The following is a 25,948-nucleotide window of genomic DNA, read 5'->3' on the forward strand; positions in this document are numbered from 1 at the left end:
TGTCGGTGGCCAGGCAGGCGCGGTGCCCGGGGTGCAGCTGGAGTGGCGAGGGGAAAATGCAGCTTTCAAATCGGATTTGTGTGTCTCAGGTATTTTTGATGAAAAGCTGCTTGCCCTGGAATGAGAGCTCACAGTTCTTACTGCCTTCTCAGCTGCTCTCAGTGTACCTGAGAGATGTTACATGGAGATTTGGAGTTTGGTTTTTTAAATGTACAGATTTTTTTCTTGCTATATGTTTGACTTTCTGGGGGGAGTTGTCCAGACCACTTTAAATAACCAGCCTCTGCAGCTTCTCTGCCTGCTTAGAAGGTTTGATTCCCCTCACCCAGCCACACACGGATCTTCTTGTAGACTCCTGTGATCAGCCGTCGGTCCAGCCTGTGGTGCTCTATACAGGAAGCGCAGAGATAGCAATAGATTTTCTTAATTCTTTTTTCCTTACCTGCACCTTTCCTTTTCCCCTCTCCACTCTTCTTCCCACCTCTCAGGGCACCTGAAGTCTGAACTCAAAGCCATAGTATAGGGCAATGAGATCGGAGCTGATTCTCCAGGCAAGCTCACAGCTCAAACCAGTTCTGAGTTAGGCGGCTTCTGGTCAATGCAGTGAGCTTGTGGTGGCTTTTTCACTGATCTGTACCGAACCGGTGTAACCTGGCAATGTTGGACCACTGAATAATCATAATCACGTAGACTATGGTGTGAAAAATTGAGATGTAGCATTACCAGCCTTTTCTTAGGCCATTCTGAAAAGCCACTAGAACTAGGAGCCCGTTTCTCTCCATTGACCAGAAGTGTTTGAAGGCTCTTACGCTAGATGATGTGCCTGTCACCATAGCTACATACTTTTTAGCAATTGGAATTTCTTGGTAAAAGAAAGTACCCATAGACACCTGGCTTCTGAACATCATCGAAGAAAAATACCCCTGTAAAGACTGCACAGCTTTCTAAAGTTCTGATTTGTTTTCCAGGTCTTTTGGTGTTGTGCTTTGGGAGATCGCCACGTTAGCGGAGCAGCCGTACCAAGGCATGACCAATGAACAAGTGCTCCGCTTCGTGATGGAAGGAGGTTTGCTGGAAAAACCAGACAATTGTCCTGACATGCTGTAAGTGTCAAGTAGCCACTGTTCTCAGTGCGCAGTTTGTTGTTCTGCTCCCTTCAGTGTCTGCCCTGGCTGCCACAGGAGGGGTTTTTAAAAGGGTGATTAATGTGAGGTGCTGTTTGAACAGTCTCTGTCACTCTAGTATTTTATAGTAATCAGACATACCGGAAAACAACTTTGCTTGTGGCCAGAATCTCACTTAGGGCTGTTTAATAAGGAAACAAACCCTAATCTTTGTGTTCCTGAATAAATTTAGATTTAATAAAAGCTCATAAGTGGCATTTGCTACAGCAGTAGACTTTGCGCCAAAATCTTGTCTCTCCTGTTTAAAGCAATTTTCTAGAGTATAAAAACAAAGAAGAGCTTAGGATAAGCTGAAATGTGTTGTGCAAAAACTCTGTGGAATTCTACTTTTTTGTTCAGCATACAGATAAATGAATGTATTGTTCCTTCGTCTGAAGCAGCATCGGATCTGCTCTTTCAGTCACAGTGCTCATTACATCGAGATAAACAAATCTCCCCCGCTAACAGTTTTGTTTCCTGCAAGCACAGAAGTACGTACGCAGAAAAACCTTTGCCTGCCCCTAGAATCGATACAAAGCCTTGCAGCAGAGGAGGGTATGCGATGCAGCAGGCTTTAGTTTTTAGCTTTACATTGTTGAAACACTTCTGCTGGCTTTTGTGTACAGCACTCTCAGTTGTTCAGAGTTTATTACTTTGATATACTTCCCGAACTGGCTTTTGGGAAGGAAATACTGCGTCTTGCAGTTATTGAAATTTGTTGGAGGCCCACGGAAGGGATACAATCACTTAAGGGCCTCAGCTGCTTGGGATTCTTAGGAAAAGAGCTTTTTTGGCTGGAGTGCTGGCTTTGGTTTCAGATGACAGGCAGTGGGTTTTGTTGTTTGAGGGGGGTGGGTGGTGTGTGCAGGGGGAGGTGTAGCTGCCATGTGATTCCTCAGTTTCACATTCCTTCCCTTCCACGATGCTGTGGAGAATTTCTGGCAGTCGGATTGACTGGAGGTTGTTTAACACGGTCAGAGCTGTGTGGTGGAGGGGGGGAGGAACAGGGTGTGTGCGGGGCTCAGCTCCCCGAGTCTGTAGGAACAAAACACCTCTAACACTGAGATTCAGCGTTAGAAATTTCCCATTAACCCGGGCTGTGTGTGGTATGAACAGGGCGACCAGGGCAGTCACAGCAAGAAGCTCCACATTACCACAGCCCACCCGGCCCCTTCTCCGTCCTCCTGCTCTGCCCACTGGGTGTTGCTCCTGCTGAATCCGCTGTCAGGACAGCTGGCTTGTGAGCTGGGATAACTTGGTTCGTGTCTGGCAGAGCAAACCTTTGTACCTGTGTGTAGCAGCAAAGGCCTTTTTTGTGCTGATTTCAATGAAGAAGTTGTTTGTGCATCAGTTGTGGCCACCAAGACATTAGTTTGACATAGCAGAGGTGCAGAATAAAAATATTCCTTTCGATTTAGCCACTTCTCTCCATCAGAACAAGCAACAAGGAAGAACTTGAGCACATCCAGTTTGGTGATGTCTTTTTTTTTTTTTGGTGATACAGTTGTGTATAAAACATCCTGACTCTGTCCAAAATGCAAAAAAAATAATAATAATTTGAATGTATTGACCTTGGAAGTTTATTGTGACTTGCTTTAGCTCCCTTTCAGCTTGTGTTGTCTTTGTAGTTGTTGTCTTTCACCCAAGTCTGCTGAAATTCAAATAGGCTGCTGTAACACTAACAGTAGGGAGCTCCAGGAATAATCTCCACCTTTGTTCTGTGCACATACATTGGGCATTCGAAGAACCAATTTTGTGTTACTCTGGGTTTTTTTGTTTTTGTTTGTTTGTTTTCTGTATGAATGGTTTTGCTCTTTCCCATCTTCCATGCCGTTTGCACTCTCACAAGTCCTTGGTAAAACATGGGGTCCTCATTTTGTGCAGGTTGCGAAAAGATTCTGTTTGAACACCAGTTTCTTGTCCTGTCTGTGCCAGTTGAAGGTGTATTTTAAACAGCACAAATTCTCACTGCTGGAGACTGGTCTGTGATACAAGATGTCCAGAAAGCAAGGTGCAGCTGCTGCAGGAAAGTCAATATACTACTTGTGCTTGGTGCTGGGTGAAAGCAAGCAGGTAGCTACTTTTTCTTCAAGTTAGTTTGACCTGGAAACAACTGGAATTATGGGCAGAACACGAAATGACCTTTCTATATAACAAGGGAATATACTGACATCCAGAAACCTCAGAAAGCTGAAGGAGGTGAGCTGCTGTGGGGAAGCGTAGATGAAAACAGAGACAAGAATCTTGCTCCAACTGTCACCGAATCTGCTATTTTTAAGCTTGCGGCTGATGTGAGTGTTGACACAGCCGTGCGTGCTCCAGCCACAGCGCAGGAGCTTTCGTACGCGCCTCGTGTTGCCCCCCCTGCGTGAATGGTACGTGGTGCCAGAGGGTCCTGGACGTTCCACCTCTCCTACGACCGCAATGCCAGTAATGCTGGTGGCGGCTGTGCTCTGCAAACCCCTGTAGCTGCCAGGCAGCAGCTTTTAGATGGAGAGCAAGGACACTTGAACTGCAGAGGTTCTGTTCTGCGCCTTGGTTCTATCAGATGCTTGCGCAAAGGGGTCTTACACCGTGGTTCTCTTGTGGTTCAGAGAGGTGGTAAATCCCTGTGAAAGGGGACGGTATTTCTGGAGGCTTTTTACTCTTACACAGGGTGAAACGAGACTCTGTTCTGTTTATGCTGCACCCTCTTGGCATAGTTTGCATGATTTTACAGACAGAACCATGCAACAAGACAGATGGTTCAAGAAGACGGTGCCAGGAGAAGCTTTGCTGTTTTTCTCCTCGTCCTGTGCAATGAGTTCTGGTTTTATGTACCACCATTGTCAGGGCAGTGTTCATCAGGTGGTGGCTGCGTGGCAAGGAGCTTCATTACAGCCAAAGCTCTCAGTGCTTTCTCATGGGGCTTTTAAAAGTTGTGGAGGCTGGAATTTCACTCCGGTTTTGAAGCAGAGTTGCTTCCCCCACATGCATTGTAGATGACCAGACTATTTACGCGTTGCTGATTTGCCCTTTGTTGGGGCTCTGCTGTGCAGAGGTGAACCGGCAGCAGAGGTCACAGGCTCACAGAACGTTTGGGGATGGAAGCACCTGTGGAGATCATCTAGTCCAGGTCCTTTCGCTTCTCCCCACCAAACCGAGTCTGTGTAAAGCACAAACACGCACTCCAATGGAACGCAGCTTCTGTAATGATTTTCCACTTTCTTATTTTTATTTTAATGTCTCAGTGCAAAACGTTTCTCAGTTTCTGCTCAGTTCTTTGAGCAACAGATGCATGGGGGAGACACTGGCTGTTCTGTGTCTCATGACGATGGCTGCGACTTCCTCGAGCTCGCATGCCACCAGTCAGGAGCACACTTTATTAAACTGCTCAGGTTCTGTTAACAGCCTGTAAATTCTTCCATTGTCTACTGGAAAGGATTTTGTTGTTGTTGTTTAATATAACGTAAACAAGGTCTTTGAACCCACACGGTTAAAAAGAAAAAAAAAATAATCCTTTTATGGGAACTCTGTAGGGTTTTTAAATCTGGAATGGCTTAAAAGAAACATCACATGTCCTTGTTTGTGCTGATGTCACATGCATTACTCTGCTGCTTGTGGTATCTCCTTAGCGCTGCCCTTAGGCCCCAGGGCGAAGCGCCAGCAAATATCCAGTGTTCTTGGCTCCAGCCAGCGCTTCTATTCAGGGCCGCAGCAGTCAGCTGGAAAGGAAACAGCGATGAAGTAACAGAAATGGATTTTATATATTTATGTCTCAAGCTTTCCTCCTTGTTTGTGGGTGAGGGTATAGTGCGGTTTTATAGTTTGGCTTCGCTTTCACCATGACAGATTTCCTAAAGACTCAAAAACAAGCAATAGTTTAGCCGTGTTTATATGTCTACGTGCCTGTTACAGTACAGCGCCGAGTACCCCGGGAGTTCTCCCAGCACAGACTGGTTTTACCAGCTTCTTCTTGGGTGTCACAAGGCCGTGCTGAGGTGGCTGACTTGTGTTCATGCCCAGTTGTGCCAGCCAAGCTCTAAGAGGAACGTTTGTGACTCTAAGCGCACTTCAAACTGATTTTGTTTTGGTTGAAGAGCTCTCAGCAGTGTTTGCATCCCAAACACAGCAGCTTTCCCTCTCCTTGCTGGTTCACATAGCTGCGAACGTTGAACCCTCTGAGGAGATGTAACGGTGTTTCCCGAGGAGTGGGTTTCTCTGGGATGGGATTTCTTTGCTCTGGTTTTGTTTCAGGCCGGGGTTCCCAGACCGCGGACCCCGCTGTATGTAGAGATGCTCAGCAACAGGCTCCAGGGTTTTCCAGCTCGGGTTCAGCCCTCTTGGAAAGTTTGCTCCAGAGCAGGGACTCCGGAGACATAAAGACATTAATATGTGGTGGGCTTAGGTGCTATTCAAAAAAGGAGTGAAATTTTTTTTAATTTTTAAAAAAATCATTGCACACACTGCAGCAGCGATCCAGTAAACTGCCACTGGGGCATAAGGCAGCAGGAGCTAATTAGAGTATAAAATAGAGTTGCTTGCTTACTTGGTGAAAATCTACAATAGTTAGGAAGATGGTATTGTTGTTTTATAGGATCAAAACTAGAAGTTGAGGTGATGCGGCTCACCTGAGATGGGAGGGCTGGCAGAGGTGGGGGAGCGAAGCCAGGAGGGGGAAGGGTCTCACCGGGGCTGTGGGTCGCAGTGCTGGGAGGTAAATCAGAGGTGTGAACGATTTTCCAGGACGTTTTCTTAACTGAAAGATTTTTTTTAAATCCATTCTTACCCTAGCACAGACAGTAGTAGTTTTGGCCAGCGGTAGCTTCCTACACACAGCGTGTTTCTCCAAAGAATTAATGCTAATCTTCCTTTTCTTATTTAAATTTGTCCTATTACTTGCGCTGTGTTAACAGAAGACATCCCTATTCCACCTTCACAGACAGTGAAATCCTTTATTGTGTTGTGTTTAAAGCTCAGGGTGATCTCTCAGGAATATCCAATTCTGCTGTGTCATGAAAATGCTGTTTTCATTATGTATGTGTTACTGTTTCATTTTGTGGTTTTGTTTTGCCAGCATGGGACATTGTACAGATCTAATCATGGATGTGCTTAAACAGGTGATCTCACACTCCATAAAATATTAATGCATCCCTGGCCGTAAATGAAAACACCATCATACTAGAAGAAAAGATTAGAGAATGTCTTTGAGATTGGCAAATGTCTTTGGGGGATTACAATTAATTTTAATGCAATTTTCTTCTTTCAGGGGGGAAAAAAACAGTGCTTTACATTGTGTGTATTTGCCATTTTAATTTTTTCCAAGACAATATCGGTAGTGTAGGGATTGGTTGTGTCTCTCAGAGTATCTTTTTCATACTATTGTGGAGCTGTATGACTAAGCATGGGATATTTTGGAGGAAAAGAGAGAAATACCAAGTCAGGATAAAAATGTGAAATGCTTCTGGATGTCAGGTGTCCACAAGACTGTTTTATGGGCAAGTGTGTGTGTGGAGAAGGTTGAGGTGGGAGCTATGGAAGTAAATCAGTGATGAGAAAGAAGGTCAAAATGTGACACAAGGATCTTGGCCTTTGAAAGTTCTGTCAGGAGATCTTCCATGAGAATGGAATGATTTTTGAAAACGTGTGGTCGGATCCAGTCAGGGTTGGTTGGGCTCCAGCCGGGGCTCGTAAAACACGTCGGTAAATGGTTTCGCTGTGTGTTTCCTGTCCAGGTTTGAACTGATGCGCATGTGCTGGCAGTACAACCCCAAGATGAGACCTTCCTTCCTGGAGATCATCGGGAGCATCAAAGACGAGCTGGACCCAGCGTTCAAAGAGGTCTCCTTCTTCTACAGCGAAGAGAACAAGCCTCCGGACACAGAGGAGCTTGACCTGGAGACTGAAAACATGGAGAGCATTCCTTTAGATCCCTCCTCCACCCTCCAACCCACTGACAAGCACTCAGGACACAAAGCCGAGAACGGCCCGGGCGTGGTGGTCCTGCGGGCCAGCTTCGAGGAGAGACAGCCCTACGCACACATGAACGGGGGACGCAAGAACGAGAGGGCCTTACCGCTGCCCCAGTCTTCGGCCTGCTGATCTTAGACCCAGAATCTCACCGAAATAACACAGAAAAGAAAAAAAAACCAACACATGCATTGGGGGAAGAAAGGAAGAAAGTTACGATATATTCAAAAGCCTACTGTACCTCAGTGGATCTTCAGAACTGCCATAGCTGCACTTGGGAGAACCCTTTTTTCAGTAAACAAATTACCGTATTTTTCTTTTTTCAATATGCAAGCAGATGTTTGTTTCAGTAAAGGACTCCGTTCATGGGGCACACAGTTGGCCTTTTAAAACTCTAATGTTAACACTTACTAGCAACCGAAAACTTGAGGTCTGATGTCTCTCTCTCTCTCTTCTCTCCTCTCTTCTTTCTCTTTCTGTCTCTCTCTTTGCTTCATAATGGGAAACATATCTGCGTGCAAGTTCGACCGTACAGCACTTTTATCCAATCAAAGACACCGCAGACCAGGTGGCTCCCAGGTACCCTTGCAAGCACCTGCCTAACACTGTAGGTCTTTCTAAAAACAAAAAACAAACAAAATACAAAAAACATTAAGAAGACTGGATTTTTAATATTGCTCTTTAATCTTTTTAGGAACATGTAAAAGAATAAAAAAGGGCCATCGTTCATCCAAGGTTGTTACAAGTTTCAGCGCTGCCAAATTTTGCCAAAAAACTGAACTCTTTGGGGTTTGTTTTTCTTGTTTTTGTTTGTTTTGTAGGCATGGAAGGAGCGCAGTAATCAACCGCTCCGATTAAAAGAGATCCTGACCAATACATTCTATTCAATCATACACTGGGATTAAAAAAAAAGAAAAAAAAAAAAACTAAAAAATTAAATTGACTAGATTTTCTTTTTCAAAACTGGACAAAATGTGATGATATTTTTTTCTTGTGATGGAGAAGATAAAAGGGATGGGGTAAAGAAACAGCCCTCCCTTCAGCCCTATCCCCATCCCAATGAATTCTGGACAAAACTGGCAGTGGTGAGCTAAACAAATATGTGCATTTTGTACAAAAAAAAGTCAACTGCACGCCAAAAATGAAACCTGAAAACCATGCAAATAAGCGGCAGAGATCTCCAGCGTTGCAGCCTGCCTGCCTTCCCAGGCTTGCAAGGAAAAAACACCTAGAAACATAAATTGGAGAAGACAAAAAAAAGCAGTAACCGGATTCAAGTATATGATGCTTTGTTGACCTTTTATCTTTATTATTAAGACTTCTCAAAGGGTCTTGCAGTTCTATGTTAGACCATGGATCATTTGCATACACATTGTCTTTTTTGTCACTTTTATAACTTTTTTACGGTTCAGATACTCATCTATATGTCTGTACAGAAAAAAGCTGCTATTTTTTTTGTTCTTTATCTTTGTGGATTTAATCTATGAAAACCTTCAGGTCTGCCCTCCTTCCCTTCCCTCCCACTTCAACAAATTTTCTTATGCTTTGTACTATAGTGTGTAACTTCTACTTCCTCCTTCCCAGTAACTGATACCTTTTATATGATTTGCCATGAACTGTTTAATGCCTTTTTATAAATACATTTCCTCCTTTTTTTTTTTTCTTTTTTTTTTTTCTTTTTCATTAGTTGTTTTACAACATCTTGGCTGTGTGGGCTACAGGGCTTTTGAGGGGGACATGGAGAAAGAAGGGACACCCCGCACGGAAAGACTCGAGCAGTGCTGGGGTGTTTTTAAACCCCGGTTTTCCTTCCTTCCCACTGACCTCTGCCCAGACAGCATGTGAGTCTCTTACAGTGCAAGGCATGATACAAACTCAGGTCAGAAAAAAAAAAAACAAGAGGTTAAATATTTAGTACATTCTTGTTCAGTGTTTATATTCATTGTTCTACAAGGGTCCTACCCCTCCTTCCCTCCCCGCTTGTTTTGGTTGTGGCACACATCCACCCACCCATCCCCACACAGTCTCACACACACGCATATATATCTCTTTTATTTGTTGGGTGCAACAGCAGACACCAGGCTTTTGGGCCACTGATTTTTAAAGAGACTATTTTAACCCTTCAGCCCCGTCAACAAGAGCTGTCCCAGTTGCAGCGGGTTGTGCCGGGCATTGAACACCTGGCTCCAGCAAACCCCAGCTCTTCGCCGTCCTCGCGGAGGGCGCCCTGGGCTGCACTTTGCACCCCTGGTTTAATAAAAAATGAAATAACCAAACCAAACCCCCCCACGCCACATCCCTGGGCTGGGTGGGAAGCATGGACCTGGGGCCAGTGGCTTGGCTGGCACAGCTCAGTGGTGGCAGCTATGGAAACCTGGACAAGCACGAGCTTGTTGCTTAAATCACAGACCAAACCTCAGAACAAAAGAAACCGAGTGAGCTTGTTTGTGCAGTTGCAGAAGCCTCGGTGAGAGGGGAAGGAGGGGCTGGCAGAAAGTCTCCAAACAAGGAGTCGTACCCATCGCTCATCCGTAGTTACAGCGTCTAAGCCTTTGCTCAGCACTGATCCAACCAAACGATGGCAGTGAAGAGGTGGTTCTGGGATGGAAATGTTTAAATCTTTCGAGTAAGAACAAAGAATTAAAATATACTGATTGCTAGTTTTGACTGGAGATTTTTAAAAGTTTGTAGTGCTTTTTGCTTGTGTAGTTTAGTCCCATTATCTTCTCTTGCCTCTGTCCCATAGTTATTTTTCCCTTTTAAAAATGAAAAAGACAAAAAAGTTAATTAAGAAGGTATTCTATGTAGGATTTTTTATTTATTTTTGTGATATCAGTTTAAATCACTGTAGAGATGCCCCATAATAAATTTAAATACTGAGATAAGGGTTTTTGAGTATGACGGGGGACAGTTTTTGATTTTTTTTTTTTTCAAACATTTATCTACCTCACTCTTATTTTTTTATATGTGTGTATATAAAAAAAGTACATCTCACGTTTCTCAGCAGCCAATAAATGCCGTTGATACTGGTAACCTCTCACTCCATATACCACATGCTCTAGGTTCCGGAGAGGAACAGTCACTGTCTGCCGCAAAGAGTCACTTCTCAATATTTGCCTCAGTTCCAAGGAGTTTCTCCGATTTTTTGGTTCCGGTTTATTGTGAGGAGGAACCCAAGAGCAGTTTGATGTAGGGTGACCATTCTTTGAGGCAACACAAAAGCTTTTTCATGTGCTGTCACAGCACTTCTCAGGTCAGCACCAAATGCTGCGCGTTTAGATGAGCGCAGATGTAGCTGGCCTGATAACAAGGACTTCAAATTATGAGTATTTGATGAAATCTGTTACCGAAATTGATTGTTTGCCACGTGTGAAGGTCCAGAAGAATTGCTAGAGTAAAGGGAATGGTCTATTTCTCCCGTAGAACAGACTAAGTCATTCCTGCCAGTATTCCCTCAGATGCCACAAGCACCAAAAAGACATTTGGCTGAATCAGCACCTAAAAATAAATTGGCTCCCACAGCAATAGTGTTGCTTTCTTGACCAAAAATAAAAACAGTGAAAAAACCTGTCACAGGCTGCCTGATGATACTACTACATCGAGTTTACAGCTTTGGATCTTTGCTGCTTCTGTTTGATGAGAGCACTGATTTTATTTTATTTTACTTTTTTTTCCAAAACTAACATTGAATTGATTTCTTTTAATGTGCCAGTAAAAATCAGTTCCCTTTTCTTCCTCCATTTATATGCTTCGTAACTGTGGATTTTGATGGACCAGCCATCAAATTTTAATGGCCCTCTGACAGCGTGTAACTGGTTTACAAGCACACAGGACTAACACGAGCTTACCATCAACTTGCTGTATAATGGTTCTCTATTTTCCAGCTCCGGCAGCTGTTTGTGCAGGTGTTGGTTGTGGTATCTGAACAACGTGGCGCTTGGTGTTGTACGTGGCCTCTTGAGTATACAATGCTGTGGTTAAGTACTCCAGAGTTTGTCTTTGGAGGGAGCGTTTCTCTCTAGCCCTCAGAAACCAGCAAAAGTTTGTACTCGGTTGTTTTGGTTTTCCATTTTTTATTAGGTTCCGGTGACCTTTTGGTGCAGTGACTGTTCCCCTCTCTTGCACATATTGATTACCACAACTGGAGATCCTCAGATCTTTCAGCTGGCTAGGAGGGTTTTGTTAAAAACTGTCCAAGTTACTGGTTTTTATAATTGTATGTAGGTGGTTCTAAAATGCATTAGGAAGAAACACTAATGACGTAGCACCCATCACGATAAACATTTCAAAAAGCACTTCGGTAGAAGACAGTCACGTGGCATCACGTCCGCACGCGTGATGACCGTCAGCTCTCCTGGACCAAACCACCTTCATGTTACCATTGCGTTCTGTGTTTGCAATTCAAGCTTAATTCCTTTTTTGTTCTGTTTGTTTCCATAGCTTTTTTTTTGTTGTGTTTTGTGCATTTTGAATAGCTTTATTCACGTGGGTTTTTCATGCAGCCTTCCCTTGGACAGTAAATCAAGTTGTTTGTGCATGTGAACAACTGAGAATTAATGTTGGCTTGATAGAGTCATAACATGGTTTGTAATGTTGTTCTTCCCTGAGACCACTGGCTTGTCTGGTATGGAACATTTATTTAGAACTTCAGCTATGTTTGAATAAAGTTAAAGTAATCCAGTTTGTTTATAAATTAAAAACAAAAGCCCACCCAGCCCTCAAAACCAGCATTTTGACAAATGGTACCAAGATGTTTTAATGCAGCTGGATAACAAATTGGCATCACTGTGGGGAGCAGGCGACTTTGACTTTGGTGCTGGGCCATTGTTCTCACCTGACGTGTGTTTAAAAGCTGCTTGGTGGCACAGAAGGTGGCTTGGTGACAAAGGAATGTGGCTCCTATGTAAATACAGAAGCGTCAGCTGCTTGGTTCTAAATAAGTCACTTCTTTGGGTGAGTGGTAAAGTAGGCGCAGAAGCTGAGCGTGATGGAAAGTGTGAGGCCAGCCTGTGTGCACCGAAGTCTTTCTCAGCGTGATGCCTTTTAAGCTGCTCTTTAAAGCTGGTTCTAAGCGATGTCTGATTCCAGGTGTGTTCGCACTGACGCTCCTGTTGGTCTTTAAAAACAAAGGAATCCAAGCCCAGTTTGCCCGAGACCACTGGTCACCAGATGGAACTGCTGTCAGGTCCTCTGGCAACTGCAGAGGGGTGTTGGGTACAATCTGAGTCGAAGTGAACAACACTCCTGTTGTTGGTGTAACTCCATACATATATATCTATATATACATATAGATATCTGCAGACGTATATCTATAATATAGATATATATAGTTAAACCCTTTTCATTCCATTAGTACAAGTAACACTTGTTTCCTGTTATTTTGTTTGTCAACTGTGTATTTAATCACTGGGCTGAACAACAGTGGAGGAAGGTGCAAGGGATCCGCTCCGTACTAACCAGTGATGAACGCCAGGTATTGCAACTTAACCCATGAGTAGTTGTGCAGACAAGAATTTAAGAACAATGCGTAGAAACAACACTAGTGGCCAGGGGTGCTGAAGATACAGAACTACAAATAGGCAGGAGGGCTTCGGAAGATGCCTCAGTTCAGAAACGGGCTGCTCAGAAACACTGAACGGCCTCTGAACTTGAGCGCAGCCAGGAAAATCAGAATTGGGAAGCGTTTGTGTGGAGACATGTGAAAACAAAGGCTGTGGAAATGGGTATTTTTGAAGACACAGGGCTTGGCTAGGGTTTTGAGGTAGTTTCCTGAGCCTGGTACGTGGGACAGCATCAGAGCTCAGGTACCACAATTCGCATCGCTGGTACTTGTAAATAAACCTCTGGACTTGCAGATGGGGCGGTAAATTCATTACCAGGAGTTGAAGCGTTGTTGTCCTTGGTCTGTATGAATCGCTCAACTTACAGGTGGTCTGTTTTGCAAGTACCTTGAGACTAGTTTGTGTGTGTGCATATGCGTGTTTGCCTTTTTTTTTTTGTATGTGTTTTGTTGATTAGTAACCATTAGCATTTTCAATAGGGCTTTTAAGTCCAGTAGATTACGGGTAGTCAGTTGACGAAGATCTGGTTTACAAGAACTAATTAAATGTTTCACTGCATTTTGTAAGTACATAGAATAATTTTATAAAAGGTTTGTAGTTTATAAATGCCTAAACTATAATTTAAGGACACTTTTCTGTGTCTGCGTATGGGTGTGTCCGTGTGTGATCAGGCTTTGATGGTACCAGTTCACTAGCTAGCTTTACAACATGCCAAAAAGGATCGCTGAGGTGTCCAACCCCCCCCTACCTGCCCAAGCTTTGTGTCCCAGTACATAGCGAATGAGTAAAGAAGTTGGGGAAATGTTCTGTATCTTCAGTATCCTGGTCTTCCAGAGCCCTCTGGTTGGGGTGGGATCATCGTAACTGGTCATTTCACTTTGCTGTCCAGGGCAGGTAACGAAGGGGTTACCAGAACCTCACTGGTCGGGGAAACAGAACGGGGTTTGCTGCTACCCAGGCCCACGCGGCCGCTCGGGACCCGCTTCATGGTGACCGTGTGGTTCGATGGATGTGACTGCGTGAGAGAAAGAGGGAAGACGCTTTTCATAATTAACTGTTGAGGAACTATTTGCAGATATCTGATCACTATAAAAGTTTGTGTGCAGCCTCTCAAGATGTTGAGTACCCTTTAAAGCTTTGTTGAAATGAGCAAGGCAGGATCCCTATTTATTTTTATTTAAGAATGTTGATGATCCCTTTCCCCTCGCTCCCCCCAAATTTGATTGACCGCATTGCTGAGGGTTCTGATGATTTACGTAATGCTTAATAATCGGCTCTTCTGTTTTCTGAACCAGTGAGGTTTGAGATGAAAGGACTGGCCAGAGTTTGTCTACCTCTGGGACAAAAAAAACACTAGAAAGTGCTAAGGAATGGATACAGTTGCAAATACAACATTTTCCAAGTTTTCTTGTTTAAATTTTTTTAAGAGAAAATTAAACAATAACATGGCCAATTTATTACATAAAAAGACTTGCTGTGTATAAATTATTCCTAAAGAAATTCCTGTGTTTATATTAAAATGAATCGGTAGATTAAAAAAAAATTTCAAAATGTTTTTGTATATTCTGTTGTAAGAATTTATTCCTGTTATTGCGATATACTCGGGATTCTTTACATTATGAAAAGAAGAAACTTTGTCTATTTTGAATGGCTGAAGCTAAGGCTCCTTTAGTTTCTCTTACTCTGCTTTTTTCTAGTAGTTTCAGTACTACATGATTTAAGTTAAATAAAAGAATTCTGTATGCATTTGCCTCTTTCTGAATTTGTCGCTCCTTATGCAAAGCAAGTACAGGTTAGAAAACTGGGAGTAAATCATCTGTTTTTCTTCTGCCATTTTTGACTGCATTTAATTGCAATATTCTGAATAAATCTTAGTAGAGGGCAGCACTGCGGCTGTGTTGTGTTAAAAGTATTTTCATGCAGAAACACCGAGCTTGTGGACGCTTTTTCAAGGGGACTTTGAGTTTTGTTTTGCAGTAGGTAGATCCCTTAAATAAGGTAAGGTTTGTTTGTTGTTTATTTATTTGCAGAAAACCTGTTTATTTACCCTCACAGCAATGCGTAGAGGAGGCATTCAGCCACCCAGCACGTGGTCATCGGTATTCTCTAATGGTTATTGGAAAATATAGTGGCAAGAAAAATAGAATTATCGTGGCATTTCCAATTCTCTGACTCTTGTCATCAAAGCATTGCCTAAAATAAGGCACATTTGTGGCCAAAAGCTTCATGAGCCATCTGTGCTCTTCAATTTGTCTGTTGTCCTTTTTACTGACATGACACTTGAGGAATGGGGTTTTCCTGGAGAAATCCCCGTTGTCCACATTAAGCTGCTGCTGTCCTGTTCTAGTGACTATTTTTGGAAAATACCTGCTCGTTTTATCTCGTCTGTTGTGGTACTGCCAAGGTAACTGAGGAGAGTACGCGCTGACATTGCCTTGTGCCAAAGAGAAATGATCTGGCCTTCCTGGCGCAGCCCCATCTGAGGAGGGGCCTGGCCTGGCAGGGGGAAGCCCTGAAGTGATCTGCCACTCCCCGAGTTTTACAATAATTCGCGGTCTCATTCGGTTCCTGTTTGTAAGTAACGCCATGTACCGCAGCACAGTGCTTCACCACCTGCCTTTCTTGGGACAGTCAGCTGTTTGGTTTGCACGCGTACGTCCCTGTTGTGCTGACAGCCCATTGTCTGTGCTCTGGCACAGGCGCTGGGAATGATGGTCACTGCTGGTTTGAGGCAGTTGATACCCCAATTACTGATAGCGTTACAGTTCCGGATAGATTCCAGCTTGTTTACTTGAAGTCACCCTGGGTTCTTAGCCCATTTCTGATGTGGAATCCAGCATTTAGAGCAGGTTACTAAGCAAGAATTAGAACAGGATCCCTACATGTGTGGTGTTTTCCCTCATATTTACTTTATGTGGGCACTTTCTATGGCTGAACTCTCTCTCTGAACTCAGACAGGGGCTGAGGGGAACCTCTGTCATATCCAGCCAATGCTGAACTGACAGCTCCAAGCATCCACCTTGGTTCAGCAAGTCTTTTTTAATGTCTTTCTACCCATCAGAAATAGAGTTAAGCACCTAAAATGTTTTAAGTCCGGTTTCACGCTTTCTTAAATTTGAAGCAACCTTTATCGTTGTTAGCAGTGCAGACTGACAAACATTTTATTCTCTCAAGGTTTTTACACCAAAGCGAGACCTCAACAGGTGTTTGGATTTTGTAAGGAAACTTCACTGAAAATAACATTGGATATAAAATCATTTTTGAAGGGGTTTTTAATAACCTTTAAAGTTGCTTTACTTAAGAGTAAGGAATTGCATTCTAAGAAATCCTTATATTTTTTTATATGATCCATCCTACTCCCCCTCTTCCCCACACTGTTTTAACATCTCTAAGATAATTGTCTGTAATGCTTTTCCTAGAAGCTCTGCTGTTACCGAGTTGGATAATGGAGGCACATGGATGAAAGCTGCTCTTCCATTGCCATAATACAGAGAAGTGTAGTAGGTGTAATCACAGATATACCTGCAGGATTAAGGACAAAACAAAACCAGAAACTGAATTAACCATCAGTAAACTTGGATTAAATGTAAATATTAAGTAGCCAAGCCAGATCTATTCTATGAAATTATTAAAAATATATTTGCTTAGTGAATAAAGAAAAAGCTGAAATAAACCATGTTTGAGAAACAAATATTCCTTATCTGATGGTTTGGTTTCTCATACACCCACCCAGAAGGAACTTTAAATAAAAAAAATAAGATGTGCATTGTTTTCTGGACTTCCCTAAGCTGTGTGAGATGGGAAAGGTAACACAGCCCACTGGGGCTACAGCCACATAATACAGGTTTTTGTGCAAGTCATACAGTCTCACTGTCTGGAAGTTCTCTTCTTTATCACCCAACCTTTTAACTTGCAGGTGCAAATCCTGAAATTAAGGACCAAGATGAGATTATTTTTATTTTTTAAAAGTGAGATCATTTTCTGTTTTCTTTGTTTTCCTTCTAAATAAGGACTACCAGACAATTGCTTCAGTACTACTGAAACACATCATGAGATCACAGACATCATTCTAAAGGTACCTGTAATTGCTCTGTTCTTCAGTGCGTGTATTTACATTTTGTATCCCTCCCAGTTGGGAAAAATAGATTACAATCTGCTACTAGTCAGTATTGCTTTCAGACTCTTAATAGCTCAGGTGTACTGGGGTTGTTAATCACAGGGTGTGCTATGTTGAAACTTGTTTATTTTGCAATTTACAAATCTATGGAAAAAATATCTACTGGCTGTAGTGTTTCATGAAGGCTGCTTCACATAAAACTGAAACTTCTCCCAATTTTGTACATGTACTCCTCTGAAGAGTTTGCTTCAAATTCACTTTGGTTGGTGGGAAAAACACTGCAAAGATTCTTAAAGGTTAAATGAGTCAATCGAGTCCCTTGTGCTTTTAATGTGAGACCCCGAGATGTTTACCTGCCCGCATCTCTGGAAAAGATTATATCAATCCCTTCCACTGAGATGTTTTTCCAGAGAGTCTTCATATTAATTGTAGATTCAATCTTTTCCGGGCCATCTAGCATGCAACAGCCACCTTCTGGGCGAAAACCACAACCATCCATCTCTTGGTAGCCTTTGTTCTTCCCACACTGCTCGAGGATGATGAGCGCTTTGGCAGATGAAGCCAGCCCAACGTGAACAGTAAGCTGTTTTTTCCCACCAGTGTGAATAACAGGAAATTTAAAATGAGACTTGTTTTTTAAAAACATGTAATGCAATAGTGCCAAGCATTATGTGAAATACTAGCTTCAAGGCAGGGAGTCTTGCTGTAGCTCATGCCTGAAGAAAACTTTGATAAGAGATTAGAAATGAGAACAATATTGTGATTTAGTTTGTTGTGTCTAGTCAGCTCAGGACTGTGATACCTGTTTTGCAATTTATGGTGGATTTGTTTTTTCCTTGTTCACATGCAGTTATGCTGTTTAAATGGCAGAGGGTTAAAACAGTATGCTAATTATTGTGTGCGCCAAATTTTGCTTTGAAACCTTTATCACAGTTTTAATAGTCATTTTCCAGAATTGTCTGTTGCACTATTGTGCAATACTCTTTTGGAGAACTTTTTAAAGCTCCACTCAGAATAATAATATTCATAATCGACGGGGAGAAATTGTGTAACTTTCTAATTACTCACCAGTGGCTGAAGAGTTGTCCATATCTTGAAGACTTGCTCCTTTGCTTTTTGGTAAACCGCCGGCAGCTGCATGATACGGAGATCAATGTTTTCACCAAGGCCTCTCTTGGACAGCTCCTATGTATATATAAAAAAAACCCACCAGGGACTTGGAAAGCATTGGATTTCTCAGACTGTGATAAAGAAATTGGGCTGATCCAACTGAGGAAACATCGGGAAGAGCAATGTAATGCTGTCTAAGCCCATAGTTCCTAAACGTTGATCTGCAATGAGATTCAGCTGTCTTGTGGTAGCTCTCCCTTTTTTATCTGAAAAAGACTAAAATGTATTAACCAACTTCCTAATGTCACATTCGTGTGGAGCCACGGTTGTTTTTTTCCGAAGGGATGCTCAGTCTCCAGTGGATGGGAGTTGTTACAGCTCAGGGACTGGTCCATGGGGAACCATCAAATACAGGTTCTCTCAGAAAAGGTCTACACTGGAAAGCATCTTTTAATGTGGGTAAGAGTTCCTCTGAACATTTAGTAGATAAACCTGCGCTTTTGAAGAGACACAAATGAGGGAGAATTCACGTTAGCTGTCCACTCAAGTGCCATGCGATCTGCTGGTTTGAACTGCTTCAGGTAAGCTCTGCTGGAGGTGACTGTCAACATGAAGAAGGTCACATTTAGAATGGGTTTCATTTCTTTTTTGGTCTAGAATATGTTTTCCTAGGAAATGAAATATCACTTATTGAGATGCTATTTCTCTGTAATTTACGTAGAGCTGAAGTTCCACACAGGACCTTTTCCCAAAGGAAACCAAAATTATGCCCAGGCTTGAGGTGACAGAAACAAAGGCCCCCTTCGAAGCAGTGGCTTGGCCAGATGGTTGGAAGATGGTCTGGAGAATAAATGTCACGTGGAAATTACTTGAAATTGTTTTGTCAGTGTAATAAGGCTAATGAACAAGGTGTAAGTGTCTCAGTGGAAGGCAGGCTGCTGCAATGGCAGCACGTGGAAGGAACACAGAAGGAACACATCTGATGGAGGAAGCCTTGTCCCAGAAACTAAAGTAGTGGTTGAAAATCCTGTTGCATTTGAGCAGACCACTGCCAGAGGGGCGTACAGGTGAAGTTTCTAAGGGGGACACAGGCAAAATAGCAGCAGCAGAGGTATCTGATTAACCCAAGAAACCTGCAACTTTTTATGAAATGTCATTGTCTTCTCAAGCTTTCATTCCTCACTAAGGATACTCGTGTGGATGAGGCCCACAGTTCTAAGCTGTGCTAACTGGGAAATTTGCCCTTCAACACTGGCTTCCTATATAAACTGTTCCAATTTTCTTGTCAGCGGAAACATTGATTAGCTGTGCTCAATAAACTATTTGACACAAGCAAGGAAACAATGCCTGCAGGGAAGTAAACACATTTAGAGAACACTGCCAGCCTTTTTTCCTCTGGGCGCTGACAGTCTTTGAGAGACCATTGCATCATCTTGCTTAAGAATGCTGTACTGTGCCTGAGCTTCCAAAAAAGAAAACCCCAGCTGGTTTGCAATTAGCATTTTCTTTTCTAAAGCATCTTTAAGATTTAATGAGATTCTTCCTTTGTAACTGTAAGGCTTAGAGGACTCAAATACCCGTAACTTTGGTACAGAATGTGGACACCCAAAGTAAGTTGTCAGGCCGTTCTTCTCTTGTGCTCTCTGGATTGATGTTCTGTTGTCACCATTTGTGACGGAAGAAACACAGAAATTCTTTAGTGCAGGACAAAACCAGAAGCTGGCCAATAGCAAAGGGCTGAGAATTTGTGTCAAAGGAAGATAGTTCACTATGTCCTAAGCAATTTCAGCATGTTGTCAATAAAGTGTATTACTTTGTTGTCTAAGAATCCGAACTATGGGATTATACCCCATCGTACCAGATGTTGTGCAAATGTGGAACAAAAAAAGTTGCTCCTTGTCTCAGCCAAGTCTCAGCTTTAACCAAAACCATTTTTGCATTTAAGGTGAGCAACTGAAGATGGTTAGAGGAGCATGACAGTGACTGGAAACTAGAGCTCACACTGGTGAGTTAATTCATTAAGCAAGTTAATCTCTTTTGTAGTTGAAACAGCAAAGGAAACTTTAAAGGAGGACAAAAGCTTTGGAGAACTTTTTTGTGGGAAAAATGGTTCAAAAGAAAGCACGAAGATTCTCTCTTGGGAAAATGAAATCCAGCATTATCAGCTGACGACCTGGAGTGGCTGGTGAGTTATGGTCACAGTCCCAGTTTGCTGGAGTTGTGGCCCATGTTGTTACACAGCCTCCCCCAAAGGGATTTGCATGGAACAGCTGAGCTCAGATGTGGTGGTTGAGTGTCACACTGGCTGTTAGAAGCATCTTGAACTTTTAGAAAACTATAGAAAATGTCACTGAGTTTGCCTGAGCTTTCACTGATTTGGGTTGCCAGGAAGGGAGAAGGGGGCAGAGGGCTACCTGTGTTAATTTTGTGAACCTCATTCAAAAAGCTTGTGTTGGTGCAGAAGGAAAACCAGAAGTTATCAGTTTACCCAGTCAGTCTTCAAGTATGTTGCAAAGTTTTGTTGTTTGGTGGGTGTTTGTTTGCTTTTAATCTTGCAGATACCTTTTTAAAGCTTTAGGGATGTAAGTAAGTTCCAGAACAGAAATGAAGGAACTAAATGGCAATGTCATTTTAGTTTCACAGATGATGAAACTAAAGCAGAGAGAGAGACAGAGATTAAATGACAAATTTCCAAAGACCACGTGGTCAGTGGCAGGATGAAAAACTGCCCTGAGAGATCTGATCCTCATCTCCCGATAGCAAACATAGTTCCCAGAAGCAGTTGGAAATGTGACCTGTTCTTTGCGCTAACAGTTTAATTACTATGAATGTTGTCACTCAGCTGACATTCGTGCCCTATTAACTGGGGACTTTGACCCTGGTGGTAGCCCGCCCCGATAGGTTATTTAGCTCCCAAGTGCGAGATGGGAGTTTCTGGAAGGAGACACAGGAGCAGGGTCTGATCAAGGGTTATTAGGTGGGATCATCAGATTGTAATATGGAATAAATAATTCAGGGGATCTGGGATTCTGAGGGTCCCATGTGGTGCTGAACAACACATCATGGTAACTCAGTGTCATCTGTCAGCAAATGCAGAGTAAGCATTGGTGGTGTCTTCCTTTAGAAAGAATGTTCTCCTCTTCCAGAGTTAAGAGTGCTGCTGGTGGAGCTTTCGTGCGTATTTTAGGAGGGTATTTCAGGTGAATGGAGTTACGAGAACCATGAAAAACTTAGTGAGACAGGTTTCTAAAAGAGAAGCTGTCTTTCTACTGCTAGACGACCATGTTGGGCCACATGACAGTGCCTATAAAAGCTCTGAAGCTTTTGTCAGTGACCCTGAATTGACAGGTTCGCCTGTACTTTCAGATCCATTTGACTATCCTTTATGATCCTCTTCCCTGAACACCTGGGGAAGACTTGCTGAGGGATGAGAACTTCGTGGGTGCAAAGCTGCTGGATGCCTTGGGTGTGAGTCGCCTTGTGTCTTGGTGAGAACTTGAGTTCATGCAAAAACAACAGGGCACTCCTCACCTTCTTGGAAAATTATATTTTCATATTTACAAAACAGGCAATGCGGGACAGGGCACTGCTACATAACCCAAGAATTCAGAACAAACACTCTTTCTAAACCAACAAAAATAGAGATTCAGAGAGTTTTATTAACATTTATCATCTGATTCCTGAGGATTTTAGAAAATGGAATCGGCTCATTCACCAAAAAGGTACACACAACCATGTTCCTGAGTGCCCAATGAGGGCATAAAAGGGATGCAACTACTGGAGTGGGCTGTGTGTTCACTGGATCAGGCTCTGACCCTTCCTACAGCAAGGAAAGAGGTTCAGGAAAATGGCAGATCCCATCTACAAGGCCAAGTACAACAGCATCGTACAGCAAAGGTGGTAACAAGGACCTTAAGGAAGCAGTTGTGCATTAGAGCAAGTATTGCTCACAAAAGTGAAGCCATTGCTCCTTGGCAAAGACTCCATTTCAGAAGGGAGGAGGACGAGGCTTCTCTTTGAGAATTAAGACCCCGGGACTCCTGTTACCTGTGTTTTTACAGGATTTCTGATGCTTTTGGTGTGAAGACCCTTTGGGGATATGAACTCTGAAGATGACGTGTATCAGCGTTACATCATCGCTGACATTGCCGTGTTATCCAGGCTTTTGATAAGAACCCAGTTAATTTTGAGGTAGTAATTAGGACAGTTCTGGATAACACTAGAAAGCATTAATCCTGAGCAATCCTGTTTAGTAGCCATGTTCTGGCTGCTCAGTACTTTCTGGCAGATGAGTCTGAGTGTTTGCTTGCTTGGTTCTCAGATAACCAGTGGCATATTCATTAGTTGCAGAGAAAGCACTCTGGGTAAAAAATATCCTTTTTAAAAATCAAGAATAATATTTCAAAAAGTGCTTAAATAGCACTAAAAAAAACTTTCGCTAATAAAATAATGTTTCACTTCTTAATTATCCTCTTTCTTCCATGTTGGCAGTCTGCTCCATGAGGCACAATTCTGTTTAATGAGTCATGAGAAATAATGTTCTTGAAGGGAATCGAAAGCCTGAAAATGCTTGTATTGGTATCTCTATAAAATAAAACACCTCCCTCCCTCCCTCCCCTTTTGTTTTTTATGCTTACCTTCACTGCTTCCCAGCTAGAGTTAACCAAATATTGTCTAAAGGGACCAAAACCTGAAAAGAAAGAAAGGTGCTTTTAACCTGTGCTTGCTCTGCAGTTGTGGATTAGGTGCCAACATTCACACACACACACACACACACTTGTTCTTTTTCTTCATGTTTTTGGTTATGGAGGCTGAGGTTTTTTAGATAGGGTCCTAGCCTATATAACGCTTAAGGGAACAGTATTTTCATTTTTTATATGCACTGATATAAGAACTAATCCTGCAGTCTTCATTCAGGTCAAGGTTTACCTGTGAGACAGCCTTACCTGCAGCTGGAAAATGTACTGGAGCCAGTAGGACACATCATGTAAATGACAATTTGGGGCAAGGATCATCATCCATGGAAATACCACTACTAGAGATCCGGTGTTAACTACTCCCAGGTCACAGTCAGTGTTCCATTCTTATTGTTAAAGCTCATGAATATGAAAATATGCATATTTAATGACAATGTTTGAAAGAGTATAATTTTCCCAAGTAATAAAAACTTAAGTTTCCTGTCAGGGATAATGTGACTCTTTTTTTTTTTCTTTTTGGTGCTGGGCAAAAATCTCTTCCTTCATTTTTCCCAACAGGAAAAGAGAGGAGGAACAGGAAAGGTCCCTTTGAATACTAAGTACTACATTTAATTTTTTTGCATCCTCTTTCTTGAAAGACTTTAAAATAAAAAGGACAAAATCTAACTTTGAGATAGATGGGCAATTACTTTTCTCAATCCAGAGTGTTGCAAAATCTTAGATACTGGGTGCCAGGAAAACAAGTTTGTGAAATGGTTTTAGTGCTATAACTCATATATATTTAAAAATCCTTAAATAGACAAATAAATACTTGACAGCATATGATTGCTATTTTGCAGTGAAAGGTACTTGTATCTGGGGACAATTAAGCCTAAATTCTGGCTTATGCTAAACTTTAAGCATTTCTTATTTTTTTTAATACATATTTCATAACTGGTCAATCTTTTTAATATTACGAAAAGCCTGATGGTGTTAATATTTTTGACAGGATTTCTTCCCAGGCTTAGATTTGCACTTTGGGGGAGGAATAGGGGAAATACCCATTTCACATGAACGGGGAACATAAAACCTCACTAGTCCCACTCCACTTTCAGAGCAAAATTAGGGTGACACCAACTCCATTTCGAAGCTGTAGCTGTTGTGAATGTTTGTATACCTGTGTGTGCAGAACTGTTGAATCATAGTAAAGCTATTAAACAGCTCACAATGAAATACATACACCTCAGCAGTGGCTGAAAGAAACTACTGCTTAGGATAAAATTGTTCTATGAGAAGAAATGACTAAATATAAGAGCTTTACAGTACTGAAATCCCTGCAACAACTTGGAGAGCCAACTGGCTGACTATTATTACGCACTATATAATAAACTGGGCTCGCTGCCAGCAGGTTTATATAATGACCTGGTGAAAATGCGACAGAGGTGTGCTGTGATAAGCTCTGTCATAGCTTAAAGATGCACCTGTGTCTTTAACAGGACATCCTAGTCTAAAACTATTTGAACAAGTAGATTTCTGCACCTAAATGGCTATCTAAGGGGAGGAAAAAACTAGTAAGATTTTAAGAAGTGTGCCCATCTCAGGTATGGGCCATAAATATCATGGGAGAGAACCAGACTGTCAGCCTTTTAAGACAGTAGCAAATACCTCTTGCTCTCTCCTGCACTCCCATTCAGCTCAACTGCAGTTATGTCTAGAGCAAGCCAAACTAGTTCTGCCCATCTTGCAGCTATTAAAAAAGTGTTTAATTGAAAACAGCGAGATGCAAATCTCTTTGATGAAGCTTCAGCCTCACTCCTATGTCCTCAGATGACCTGCAGTGGAAAATTATCCAGCAACTCGCATGTCAAGATATGCGTAATGTTTGCCTTTTGATGAGCCGGTGGCAACAAGAGGAATAGTGAGTGGCAGCGTTCCTTAGCAGCTTTAACCTTTTAAAGCTCAGAAATCTCTAGATGGTGGTTCTGTCACTGCGATTCAGCAGCAGTTGTAGCCAGCAAGAGAAACTTCAAAACTGGTCCCTTGTGCTGCATGTTCAGGCATGTTCCTTTGGTATATTTAAATTTAATGGTCTAGTTTAGCAGTGATGAGGCAGCATCTCCTGTTTAAATCTCCCTTACCTTGCCATGAAACTGAGACCCTGAAACTTGCCATGTGTTGCTCTAATTCTGGACGCTGACTATGTGACATTGTGATGCAACCTGGTTTTCTTGCTTCAGAGCTCCTTTTGGGTAAGCTTTATCTAATATTAGACTGCACTGCCTTGAGCGATGTGGTTTGGATCAGAGAGAATGTCAACAAAGATTAAAACATGGAGAGAATGAACAACGAACCAAACTGGATGGCAGTACAGAGGGCAGACTGCAGTCTGCTTCCTCTGACATGCATCTGAATTTCCTAGGAAGGCACAGCAGCAAGGTATTTTCCATTTGGAATTGTTAGTATGACCATTTGCTACTGTTTTTCTCTCCAGGGAACTGTTTACGACAAAGATCAAGCATGTGTGCACACCATCTCTAGTTGGAGGAAGAATAAAATAAAAATCTTACCAGTTACAACCACAGTGTTGGAATCTGAATCCATGAAATCTATGCTCCTGAAGGTAAAATCTTCTTGTCCTTCAGTTCCAAACAGTATTATAATTCATGTATCTGTGGCAAAATTCTTCACCTTTTTTTCCTCAAATTGTGTCTGCATTCACCTGACAGGGATGATTGGTGATTCATGTAACTTTCAAAGCAAAAACTGTTACCTCTCTGTATTAAAGACAGAAGTCTGACTGGCCAACTGGGACTGCCCCAAGCTTCTCTTCCTTCCTTCAGGCATGCAGTGGTATTTAGGAAAGGTTTCAGGAGGCTTCTTTCAAAATATCCAGCAATATTTTTCATCAGAAACCTGTTTATGTACAAGCAAACAGAAAATTAATTGAATAAATCTTATATCTCTGTGGATATTCTATTTTTAGCACTGTTGTAATTAACTTCAATCATGAGGAATGGCAACTACAAAAACGCATCTGCCCATTTCCACTGCTCTTAGACTTTTTCTTACTGACTTAAAAAACTCTGCTGTTCCTCTTCATTGCAGTTACCTAGTTTATTAATCTTGATCTTTATCTTACACTTTATCTTTTCCTTATAAAAAAGTCTAAGCACCTTACACTTCTAAAACAAAACACCAGTAGGAAAATGTGTGCATTTGCTAAACCAAAACATTTACTCAGTAATATCCTTGAATAGGCAAGATGTAAAGTTAAAAAAATCTCACTCCAACTTGCAAGGTCAAAGGGACTCTAGAAGCTGGGTTATAACTTGTCGAAAGTGGAGAGTTTAATAGCTGGTGTGTCTTCATTAA

At 42.1% G+C, this 25,948-nt stretch overlaps 2 protein-coding genes across 6 annotated transcripts in view; one reads left to right on the top strand and one right to left on the bottom strand.

The window, feature by feature from the left end:
* Positions 1–14,419, top strand: part of IGF1R (insulin like growth factor 1 receptor) — a 171,468-nt gene extending 157,049 nt beyond the window's left edge. For all 4 annotated transcript variants that reach the window (XM_065847013.2, XM_065847014.2, XM_065847015.2 and 1 more), the window contains exons 20-21: positions 969–1,103; positions 6,878–14,419. In XM_065847013.2, the coding sequence (XP_065703085.1) occupies positions 969–1,103; positions 6,878–7,244 (502 nt within the window). In that variant the 3' untranslated portion in view covers positions 7,245–14,419. The remainder of the gene's footprint in view (positions 1–968; positions 1,104–6,877) is intronic.
* A 1,126-nt stretch (positions 14,420–15,545) lies between these two features.
* On the bottom strand, positions 15,546–25,483 carry PGPEP1L (pyroglutamyl-peptidase I like). 2 transcript variants are annotated; one of them, XM_065847734.2, is made up of 5 exons: positions 25,347–25,483; positions 22,538–22,590; positions 17,859–17,975; positions 17,144–17,373; positions 15,546–16,195 (listed from the first exon to the last, which is right to left on the bottom strand). In XM_065847734.2, exons 1-5 carry the CDS (start codon positions 25,480–25,482, stop codon positions 16,027–16,029), a joined length of 705 nt encoding a protein of 234 aa, XP_065703806.1. In that variant the 5' UTR covers position 25,483; the 3' UTR covers positions 15,546–16,026. The 2 variants fall into 2 exon arrangements, with proteins under 2 accessions (XP_065703806.1, XP_065703807.1); XM_065847735.2 differs by lacking the exon at positions 25,347–25,483 and adding an exon at positions 25,144–25,269.
* Positions 25,484–25,948: the final 465 nt, after the last annotated feature.

This window comes from Patagioenas fasciata, chromosome 12 (genome assembly GCF_037038585.1).
Source record: "Patagioenas fasciata isolate bPatFas1 chromosome 12, bPatFas1.hap1, whole genome shotgun sequence".
In the NCBI taxonomy this organism is placed as follows: Eukaryota; Metazoa; Chordata; class Aves; order Columbiformes; family Columbidae; genus Patagioenas; species Patagioenas fasciata.